The following is a 12,416-nucleotide window of genomic DNA, read 5'->3' on the forward strand; positions in this document are numbered from 1 at the left end:
TGGCCAATGGGTATGTATGACTATAATCTTTTGAGTAAACTTCTAAATATAATTAATTTTGAAACTAGATTTGGTTTATGAACCAAATCAATACCTTCGTCCATGCTTGTTTGCAGTGGCGGAACCAGAATTTTTTTTGATTGGGGTCACAATATATAAATTTAATATATAAATTTTATATGTAAACTTTATTGTTATAGAAATATTTTTTTTTACAAAATTAATGGGACATATAAAAGTTTATACATAAATTAGTTGGGTCAAATATTAAATTTTAACTAAGTATTGTAATAATTTTAGAAAAATACACTGAAAAAAATTTGTCCTCCAATTTTACTGGGATCACCTGATCCCACACCCCCCTCTCTCCCTCCGCCCCTGCTTGTTTGTGATATACTTGAGTTGATATAATGTTTGTCAATACACATAACAAAAAAATTGCAAGCAACATATAATTTATTTGTGAGTCAGAAGTTCATTAAGTGATTTATATATATCAGCTAGCTCATAGTCTCATACCATACCCCATATAAATATAAAGACAGTGTTCATATGGTATCAGCTAGCTCATGCCATTCCCCATATATATATTATCACTTACATTGTTCCACGTATGAATATTAATTCAGAGCGTACCTTAAAACTAACTGGCGAATATTGCTTAAAAAAAACTAACCGGCGAATTTTTGAATATCAAAAGTAACTGGTACAGAATAATAGTATAAAATATACTTCTATCCAATCTGTAATAGATATATGAGTGTTTGTAGTACAGATTTATAGAGATATATTAGACGTGTATACAGTAAAATATATACACGTCAAACTTTAAAAATATGTGTTTATAATATAAAATCATGCAATAGAGAAGGACATGTGATTAGTCGATTAGGAAAAAGAGAAAATTAGAGGATATATCAACTTTATGTATCCAATTTAGATAAATAATGAGGTTTTGTTTTCTTATATATTTAATCATAGAGACAAAAATAGGAAGGCTGGTTTATCTTTAATGCAAGACACGTCGAAAGTGGGAAACTCCGACGCGAAGCTTACTACTATAATTCTTTACAAATGTCACAAGACTCGCAATCCAACTAGTTTCCGTTCAAATCCGACGAGCGATCTCATTTTATTTACATGATCTAGAAAAGATTGCCTTTCTTGTTCGAATAGTTTAACAGTTCATACTTATCGAAAATCATTTCTTAAAAGAAAATTATTATAACTCTGCGATTGCGTGGAAGAGTTAACTCTTTATATACGCGTTTAACGATTTTAGACTACACACCGAGACAGTTAAATAGATACGAGTGGAGATCACATGTCACATCTATTACGTACCGGGTTCTTTTCCTTACTGTTTTTTTTTCATAATTAACATTTTATTGAAATTCACATCGCATGAAAACAAGCTGCGATGTTTTATATATATATATATATATGCATTTCAGATACTTTGAAAGGAAGATCATATCAATCTCATATATAGCTTTGATTATCGAAAAAGCGTAGGTCAGTTAAAGGTTTGAAGGATATGTAGATATAAAGAGAAACCACCCAAATTATAGATTGGCGACTTTTGGAGATTATAAAGCGTGACATTCTCCTTTGAACACATATAAATCATAGATATCAATGGTTGTCAAGTCAGAACGTGCTACTGTTTTTTTCTTTAAAGATGATTTTTTCCCACTACATTCGTGAAAGGCCTTCAATAAACCTAAAACAACATTTTGTTTGGATTTGTTTGAATTTTTTGCTTACATAAATATTAAATACAATATAAACTAGTGCATTTTTATATCGAGAACTCAAGATTGTTGAAATCAAAATGGGATATGAGAAATAGGCTATACGTGTTCGTAATTATGGTCGTATATATGTACATAATCATTCCTATAATCTACTGAACATTACCAAATCAATCATCTCTTCTATAATTTTAAACATGTAGGTTAATAGCTTGTGCTTTATATTTTTTTTTTTAATCTTGGAAAGTTCTCAATGATTGGAGGCATTTCGATGGCCTATAATTAAACTACTATAGTGACATCAGAACCCAAAATCTAACTTTAGTTGTAGCACATAGTAGCTATGTGACTATGATCCAAATCATATTCTAATTACATTGTTTATTGTAGATTCATTCATATGATTGAGGTGTGGATCAATTCTACAAAAAGATTCAGAATTAAAAGGTATTAATTACTGGTTGGTTGGGATGACAGATAAACTTAATTAGAATAAATTTGGTATCTAGAATGAAAATATAGAGCCTATATGATTATCAAGAAATGAGAGCAACTTGGTGGAATAGTGAAATATATTTTTGACAAAAAGAATCGTTACCTTTTCTCGTTTACTAGACGCCGTCCATATAATCGATTTATTAATATTCTCGAATTAACGGCTATGATTTTTTTTCTTTTCATTTCTTTTGAAACTGGCAGAATCTATCTTACATATAATCGCCGTGTCAAGATTAGTAAAACTTTACACCAAAAAGAAAATATTAGTAAAAATTTCATCACAACAATATTTTGGTTTTAATCTTTTAGCAAAAAAAAAACAATATTTTGGTTTTAATGGGGGGAGGAATATTAATTTGTCTTCAATTCATTTGCTTGTCTTTTCGTTATTGCATCTATAGGATTTAAATCAATACTATTACACGTACAACAATCGTATTTCCAAGTAACGCTACATAGAAATAAGAAGAAGAATGCAATTTAAATAAAATAGAGAAAAAAACAAGTGGTCTTTCGTGAGGTTAACCGAAAAACAGGTTTACTGATGACTTGGCAGTTGGCACGACAAGTGAACACCAGGGACTATTTCACGTGGGAAGATTCTGTCGAGGTTTGCCGAGACGTTTGAAGAAGTGGTTGTGTTAGTCAAAAGCCAATGACTAAATGGACAAATATTTTTGTTTTCTTTCTTCTCTATTTCTTTTTGTACTTTGACCAGTAAGAACTGATATAAGGTTTCTGAAATTACTATTTTCTACAGGGTTATACTATGCTTCTTTCCATAAAGGACACAGTCTTTGAATTTACTCGTTTGGTGGTTTACAATAAGAGCTTGTCGCATCCAAAATGTCATGTGGTCAAAGAATATAAAATGTGATAAGTTTATTAGACTTCCATTTTAAAATAAATTGTGGTTGGACCAAATCCTTTATATATTACTCAAGTCTTTTTATATTTCCATTGTGAATTTTTTTCTTCAATATATTTTTCGAAATAATGATGTGTATAACCATTAGTCTCATAGAATTCGTCATACCCCTTAAAACAATGCTTAATTTATTTCTATAAATTTCGAAGGAACTAAGTTTTCTATGGACCATTAGTTAATGAATTGATTGAATCCACTTTTCAACCCGAATTATTGGATCAGGATCTAGATCCGCTCTAATGATATCATGATAATTTTTTTAGATTTTCAATTTAAAAATAATTGGTAATAAGTGTAGAATGGCGTAAATTCTTTATATATTATATATTATTCAAGGTCTTTAAATATTTCCAACGTGAAATTTTCTTTCTGACAAAATGCATTATATATGCGTACGACTTATATGCTTGGTTTTCTTGAAGTGCTAACTTATTGAAAAAGGGATCCATTATATTTGAGAATGGTTTCAATCATTAACATAAAATTTATTTCTTACGTATCGTTCGTTAATTTTCATTAGATTGTTCTACTTAATCCATGAGTGTATATGAATTTATGATCTTTCCCCAAAGTTAACCATCTGAGACGAAGAGGGATCAACCTAACTCGCACAATTATTTGCATATGATGCTATTATGCCTCGTAATGATACACCTGTATGGTAGAGAGTCTAGAGACTCTCGATTCGTTACACGTGAGGTGACGGTTAGGACTTTTGAACCTTGACTAAATGCCATGCAACTCGACGTATATATTACTACTTCATGCAAATTAACACCCACATAAATAAGTTTATTTTTGACTGAAGGCATACATAAATAAGTTATATACATAATTCTCATTCAAAGATATATAGATACATCTACCTCTTGGTTATCGAATGTGTTACACTATGATTACGTTTGTTGATCAAGTTAAAAGTTTTTTTTTCCGACGAGGAGATCATTCCATTTATTTTAGTCTGTTCTTTTTTTTTTTGAGCAAGATTTTAGTTTGTTCAAGTTAATTAATGTCAGTAAGTATTGTGAGGTAAAGAAAACTATGGTTATCCACTGTATATATATGTGCATTAGAAGTAGTTCAAGGGGGTATAAAATACTTCCTCCGTTTCTTAAAGAGTGTCGTTGTGACATTTTCACACAGATTAATAAAGTTGTTGAAATATATGTAAGTTGTAATTAATTATACCTCTTTGACCAATAGTATTTTAGATAAATAAAATTATTTATAAAATCAATGCAGTTTGTAATTAATTTTCAGCTGAAAGTTAGTATAATTTGCATTGGAATTGTAAAGTGGCACTCTTTGTGTAACAAGAAAATGAGTTCAGAGTGACACTTATTATGAAAAACAGAGGGAGTATGTTGTTTTAGAACATCAGATTTAAATTAGAATTTAAGGTGATACTTACGGAGGATGAGGGTGATTATGTTATCTGGACCACGTGGTGGTTTCTGGGAATGCTGCAACGCTAAAATTAACTTAACGATCGGTGAGAGCGGGAAAGCCGCTTTGTAGGCCCCATTAACCATATAGTAAGACCCCTCTCAAATGTTTTCCAGCGTTCACACACTACAATATCTGTTTTTTTTAGTTAAGTTAAAATGTTGCTCAAAACATAAAGTTTCTTGTTTTTTTTCCTAAAATAATTTGCAACTATAATTTCAGACCATATCATACTTCATCTTGTGTCTCTCTCAAGCCCACACACACATTCTCTCCCTGTTTTTTCACAACTCAAATCTCTTTTTTTCCATCTCTTTCACTTATATTTGCAAACAAAAATGGGTAAATTGTTGAGTTTGTTAGTTTAATACATAAACACACGCTGATATGTTTTACATGTCCTCATTTGTTTTTCTGACTTCCTGTTATTTTCAGTAAGATTCATCGAAGAAAACACAAAACCGGTGAAAAATGAAACAGGAGACGAACCAAAAACTGATGTAACAACGGCGAAGAAGAAAGTTCTTCAAGATCTTATCATCAACAATGGAGGAGGATTAATCAATTCATGGGTTGATTCCATGAGAACTTGTTCTCCTACTCACCTCAAATCTTTGATGAAACGAAGCTCTTGGCTAGTAAGTATATCATTATGATCAAGCTATAACGTCTACTTATCTATGTTATATTATTCTCTTATAATAAACGAGGTTTGTATAATTTTCGCAGACAGAACATCCATCAGCTTTAGATATGTTCGAAGAGATTCTTCATGTTTCCGAAGGAAAACAAATCGTTATGTTCTTGGATTATGATGGCACTTTATCTCCAATTGCTGATGATCCAGACCGAGCTTTCATGTCTAAGAAGGTCATTTCTAAAACCTATATATAAAATAAAAATAAATCTACTGATTAAAAAAAAAATGTTTTGACATTCTTTTTTTTTTGCTTTATTGTATAGATGAGAAGGACAGTGAGAAAACTAGCAAACTGTTTTCCGACTGCCATAGTTAGTGGAAGATGCAGAGAAAAGGTATAATGATAAAAATATAAAACTACCATAATTTAAATAGTACTACCATAGTGATTCTGACAACTTTCAGGTTTATAATTTTGTGAAACTGACTGAGTTGTACTATGCTGGAAGTCATGGAATGGACATCAAAGGACCAGAGCAAGGGTCCAAGTATAAGGATGTAAGTTTTTTTTGTATACGTACTAATACATCATTAATAACTTTTCTAAAAAAGTATCATTAATAACTTTTTTCTTTTTATTATCATTCGTTATTACAAAAACAACAGGATAAAACTCTTATTTGCCAACCTGCAACAGAGTTCCTCCCCATGATCGACGAGGTCACATTCTCCTTCAATATTTCTCGTATATTTGAACAATAAGAAGATTCATTGTTACTTACACACTATTTAATACTCCCTCTGTTTTTTAAAGATAGATGTTTTAGAAAAATAAATTGTTTCACAAAGATGTATTTTTTATGTTTTCTATACAAAAATTGCAAATTTCAATAAAATTGATTGAATTTATTGAAAGACTATTGGTTAAAATGCATTGGAATTTGATAATTTCTAAAAATGATGTATAGTTAATGTATTTTCTTAATATGTGTGAAAACACCGAAACATACATCTTTAAAAAACAGAGGGAGTATGTCTTTGTTCAGGTCTATCAAAAATTAGTGGAGAAAACAAATTTAACTCCCGGAGCCAACATCGAGAACAATAAATTTTGTGTCTCTGTTCATTTCCGACGCGTCGATGAGAAAGTACGATAATGTTCTTTCTTTCGATAATTCGTTATTAGTGTAATAAGAAATAAAATTAAACAATCAATTTATTTATTTATATATTGACAGAACTGGAGTGATTTGGCTAATCAAGTTCGATCAGTCATGAAGGACTACCCTAAGCTCCGACTTACTCAAGGAAGAAAAGTAAGATACTACTATTAAATAAGTGGTTTCTATTTTTAACGTGGCAAGAGAGTTTTCTTTCTTAATTAGTGAGTTTATGTTTTGGTATATATCGTTCAGGTTTTGGAAATCCGTCCTATCATTAAATGGGATAAAGGCAAAGCACTCGAGTTTTTATTAGAATCACTTGGTAACTTCTTCATCAACTAATTAATTAAGAGTTATAACATGATTAATGTTGAGATCAAAAGTAGAATTAATTAAAATAGTATTGCCTTTTGTAGGTTACGCCAATAGTACCGACGTTTTTCCCCTTTATATCGGCGATGACCGCACTGACGAAGATGCATTTAAGGTATATATATAATCTCGCAATAATTAAAAGATTCAAATTAAATAGTTATTGTTCAATGATCTAAATAAATTTGATTTAACTGATGTTACAGATATTGAGAGAAAGAAGACAAGGTCTTGGCATTCTTGTATCCAAATTTCCAAAGGAGACTAACGCGTCTTATTCTCTGGAAGAGCCTGATGAGGTAAATATATTTATCTTATTCATTTTAAATTACTAAGTATTTTTTTAAGTACTAAGTTCGTATCAAGAGTTACTTAAATTGTTCTGCATATTGTGTATATACGGTAAGCTGAGCAATGTATATTTTTCTTAATTATTTTCAGGTTATGGATTTCTTGCAGCGTTTAGTGGAATGGAAACAATTGAGAGCTGGAGCATAATAATTGAGCTATAAGTACAGAAGACTCTTTTTCAGTGACATGTTAATCAAGTTTTTTTTTCCTTCTATGTATTGTACTCAACGCATCTTTGACAAAACAATGTATTGAACGCACATGTAAAAATTGTAAAGAGAGATCCATTATCAAAGAAAACAGTTATGTAATCGATCGTATATGCATGGTTCTATGCAATTATTTCTACGCGTGTATACAAATACTTGACATGTATCTAGATGTTATCTCGAAATGAAATGAAATGTCATGATATAAGTATTATTTCTTATATTTCAAATTAAAATATCACAGTCAACATTTCGGTATTTTAATGTTTGGATATAAGGTACTTCAAAACGATGTCAACTAAACAATGGAAATTATGATGGCAGTTAATCAAAGTGACAACATATTATCTAGCATATATTGATCCATGTGATACGTTTCAATTTGTGATTGAATGTTATTAATAATCAACCAAATATTTCATTTGTTTTTAATTATCTATTTTTGAGTTGTGTGTTTTATATATATTCTAGTTTGTTCTGATCTCGAATTCATATAAACAAAAAAGAACTAGATACATTTGACTATGGTGAACAAAAAAAAAAGAAAAAAAAGAAGAAGAAGAGATACATTTGACTCATAAATCTAGTTTTGTTTTTATAAATTTTCTTCTATTCAGTTTTCTTCTTCTTTTATCAGTTCCAACAGAGTCGTTTCGGTTTTCATGATTGATCATCTCTCATTTTAGTATTTTAATTAAAAAAATTGACAGTTTGTTTATATTATAACTGAAACACGGGTTTTATCAAATAATTGAATCTTTAGATAACTAAGTTCATAGCATGGAATCTATTTGCAACGAAGGAGGAATTCTTTTATTTTATTTTTGAAAACCATAAGAAAGAACTGGAATATTCTATGACTCAAAACTTGGGTGGGAAGATGGCGTCAAAGAGACTCGACCTACGATCGGATCTTTTCTGCTAAGCTTAATTAATTAACTTACTTACATTGTTAATTGTTTAAACAAAGATAAAATAGTTCCTAATTATACGTAACTACTAACCAATTACATATCTTTGTGTGGAATCTTATGTGACATAACTTGTCCAAGTCTTAGGAATCCCAAGAAAACAGCACCAATAACTTGTCCAAGTCTTAGGAATCCCAAGAAAACAGTTCCTAATTATACGTAACCAATTACATATCTTTGTGTGGAATCTTATGTGACATAACTTGTCCAAGTCTTAGGAATCCCAAGAAAACAGCACCAATAAGAGAATCTCTCTGACAGTACACAACTAAATATGCTTTAGTGTTGTTCAGTGTTGTTTTTTTCTTTGTTACTGAAAGAAAACATATATACCTATCCACAAAGTGTTTTTTAACAACAAACTTGAATAATATGGAAAGAAGTCCAGACCATGAGAGATCTAACTATTACTGAGAGCAGATTTCGCAAGAGAATCTGCTAACACATTTTTGTCTCTAAAGACGAAAGAAAACAAGATGAAAATGAAACAAGATAATAGGATTTTGATGTCCATTAAAACTCCAAAAAACTCCATTGGATAAGTATTTGAGGTGATTGTACTAACAAGTACTTGAGAGTCGAAATGCATCATATATTAAACGTAATATCCACAATGTATAAATTATCATTTTCAGTATAGGATGATAATAGTCTAGTAACTTTGCCGCTATAAATATTTTCATTGTGAAAAATAAATATATATCAGAAGTCATTAACTCAATTTTGTGTCAGAATTTTCCAGTTCAAATGACCGTTGGGACAAAATTAATATTGGATACTGTGATTCCGGACTTAGAGATTACGGCCCGAACCTCCTAGTATTTCAAATATATATATATATAGCAAATTAGTATCATACCTTCAATATAAACTAATATCACAATCTGGAAAAATGTTATCATATTTGATTGAACCATGCTCGTTTTTTTTTCTTTGTTTGTTTCATCATTTAGATACTATATATGTAATACAAAATGCATAAATTATAAAATTCAATTATATAAATTAGTTCTTACAATATATATATATATATTACTAAAAAGAAAATTTATACTATTTATTTCCTGAATTTATGGTTAGTAAACTTCTGATATTTTCCAAAAGTTTAGAATCTAGACTAACTAGTATTAATATTTTAATTGTTGGAGTCACAATCCCATGTGGTTAGTTCAGTATTTTGACTCATAGAGAAGATAAAAATAAGACATTTCAATATTTTCCTTATAACTGATGTAAACACTAAACAAAAACAGGTTGTTATATATAATATGCTCAAAGGACCAGCTTGATTGACTTCTTATATCCTAGGCGTGGTCCTAATTAAGTGTTTATGTAGCTATGACTCCTACGAGCGAGCAACAACGAAGAAAATATTTTGTTAATGATTAGAAAGTATAACTAGATAACCCCGCTAATTAGGATTTGATTAGGGTTTTTCGTCTCACGTTATTTGAACAACCCATTAGTTTGGGTCTTACTTACCCATTTCTCCCGACATGCCACAAGAAGATCATGTGGGATTTGGTGGCTTGTACATTTATAACTTTAGTTAGTAACTAATTAATGCATGCTCCAAAATTATTATTGCAGTAATAATAATATTTTTATGAAGCGGTATATATTTTTAACAACCTGAGTTTTTAGAGCAGCCTTAAACGGTCAATATACTGAAGAAGAGTTCTTATTCATGTAATAAAAGTATTTTGATATTGTTTAATTTTATGATTTAAATTTATTTGTAAAAAAGGGAAAAGAGCCATTCCAAAGCAAACACGTATCACATTGAGTTTTAATACCGGTTCTTCTAAACTTTAATTAAGGATCGATGCTAATCTATTCATGTACTTTTTGTATATTTTTATTGTTTATATTCTTAGATACTTAGTTAAACCTCATGGTTGGAACTTGGAGGTACTCAGAGCATGATTATTGCAAAGGTTCTTAGCAAAAGTCCTTAATACACATATATGTATATGTATATATTATATATGCGTATGTAATTATTTGCTAAAGACTTTACGGAAACCGAAATTGAAAGTTCCTTAATTAAGAAACTTTTGGTTTCGGTTTCCGTAAAGTCCTTAGCAAACAATTACATACGCATATATAATATATACATATACATATATATACATATATGTGTATTAAGGACTTTTGTTAAGAAACTTTGCAATAATCATGCTCTCAGGGATGTCCTGGCGGATCCACTTGAGCCTAGAGTTGGGAATTTGATTCTTTACCCCGGATCCTGCTCCGTTTGACCTGTTGCGGGGTGGGTGCGGGTCAATAGATTTGAAAAATTTGTGGGGCGGATGAGAGTGCGGGTCAAGCATATTTTATGCGAAGCGGATGCGGATCAATCGAATTTTAACTGCGGGTATCCGCAAACCCGCAAAATAAAAAAAATTTTTTTTTGAAAAAATATGATTTTTTATAAAAAATATTTAAAATTACGAATATATACAAAATTTTAATTTAATTATATTGTTTTTTAAATATTTTTTTAAAATATTAATAAAATATATTATTTTTTAAATATTTTTTTTAAAATTATTAATAAAATATATAAAATTATTATTTTTATTATTTTTAATATTACCCGTGGATCCCGCGGGTGACCCGCGGATCCCGCGGGTGACCCGCTTAAATGACCGGGGCGGGTGCGGATCTTATTTTTCTTACTCACGGGTTATGCGGATCAAATTTTTGAACCAAAAAAAATAAATCGACCCTGCGAACCCAAAACCTACTTGAGCCAATAGGGTGTCAGGTGACACCCCTTAAATCAGTATAAATAATAGTTTGTTCCCACAAACATTGAAAATTCAGTAGATCTGTTGGTAAAAGTTCTCTCTTGACACCCCTTAACCGAGATTCGAATCTCATCAACAACTCCTTTGATTTATTTTGACACTTCTTAAATGCATTCTTGGATCCGCCACTATGCTACAGATAGGGGTGGGCACGGAGCGGATATCCGGAATTTTAAGGATATCCGTGATCCGATCCGTGTCTTACGAATATTCGATTTTTCGATCCGATCCGATCCGTAACTCTTCGGATATCCGGAACATCGGATATCCGCGAATATCCGATTTTTTTCGGATATCCGATTCGATCCGTAAAAAATAATAAAAAATTAAAAAAATAAATAAAAAAAAAAAAGAAGAAAATCTGAAATAAAATAATAATATTTCATTACTTTTTTATAAGAAAATTACATACTTTCAAAATTTTTAATAACTAAATAATTAATTTAGTGAATAAAACATTATAATACTTATATAAAGATATAAAAGTATGTATATTATATAATTTTATAAACATGTATACATATATAACGGATCGGATCGGATATCCGTTTCTAAAAATATTAGTATTTGTGATTTGTTTCGTCTTTGACGGATATTGGATTTTAGTATTTGTTTCGATTCGTTAAGTTACGGATATTCGGATTTTTCGGATCGAATCGGAACGAATAACGAATCGAATCAAAATTTACGGATATTTTGCCCACCCCTAGCTACAGAGTATTATGGAAGTGCAGGTTGCATGACACGTAAACTAAACCTGCAAAGACTTGGTCGGCTTATCACTGAATGGAATACGTACACATCTTCATCATTTGAAATTAATAAATTAAATTTGTTTGGAAATGCAATTGATAATTTGGAAATGATCACATTGAAATTGATTTGTTTTGCTTCTGTTAAACTATTATTTTAATTCATCAACATAGATTATATACTATTTTTTGGGGGGGGAGGTGGGGGGGGGGGATTTGCCTAAAAGATGAAAAATGTAAAAAAATGAAAAAAAATGAGAGACAAATTCAGGGGTGAAGCCACATTGTCAACAAAGGGTACAGATGCACCCACATAAATAACAAAGTTACAATTTTAAATCCAAAACCAATAGAACTTGTTAGTTAAATTGGTAAAAATCACATTGTGCACCCATAGTTTTCAAGTTCAGTTCCCTCCAAAAAAAAAAATCTTTTTAAATGATGCACCCATAAGGTAGATCTGCTGGTTCCGTCCCTGGGGACAATCTTTGAGACGTTTTACATATCATACTAGATTTT

At 30.5% G+C, this 12,416-nt stretch overlaps 1 protein-coding gene across 1 annotated transcript; it reads left to right on the forward strand.

Annotated features, from left to right (window-relative positions):
- Positions 1-4,845: 4,845 nt before the first annotated feature.
- LOC108852089 (probable trehalose-phosphate phosphatase H) lies at positions 4,846-7,472 on the forward strand. The gene is made up of 12 exons (XM_018625581.2): positions 4,846-4,968; positions 5,062-5,264; positions 5,356-5,496; positions 5,590-5,661; positions 5,732-5,824; positions 5,933-5,986; positions 6,313-6,414; positions 6,505-6,582; positions 6,682-6,751; positions 6,846-6,916; positions 7,008-7,100; positions 7,243-7,472. The coding sequence occupies exons 1-12, from the start codon at positions 4,965-4,967 to the stop codon at positions 7,297-7,299; spliced, it is 1,038 nt and encodes a 345-aa protein (XP_018481083.2). The 5' UTR covers positions 4,846-4,964; the 3' UTR covers positions 7,300-7,472.
- The last annotated feature ends 4,944 nt before the right edge of the window (positions 7,473-12,416 follow it).

This window comes from Raphanus sativus, chromosome 4 (assembly GCF_000801105.2).
Source record: "Raphanus sativus cultivar WK10039 chromosome 4, ASM80110v3, whole genome shotgun sequence".
Taxonomy (NCBI): Eukaryota; Viridiplantae; Streptophyta; class Magnoliopsida; order Brassicales; family Brassicaceae; genus Raphanus; species Raphanus sativus.

Coding starts and splice junctions, on each gene's coding strand:
- LOC108852089 (XM_018625581.2), top strand. Junction 5,497..5,589: donor GAGCTTTCATGTCTAAGAAG/GTCATTTCTAAA, acceptor TTTATTGTATAG/ATGAGAAGGACAGTGAGAAA. Junction 6,583..6,681: donor GACTTACTCAAGGAAGAAAA/GTAAGATACTAC, acceptor TATATCGTTCAG/GTTTTGGAAATCCGTCCTAT.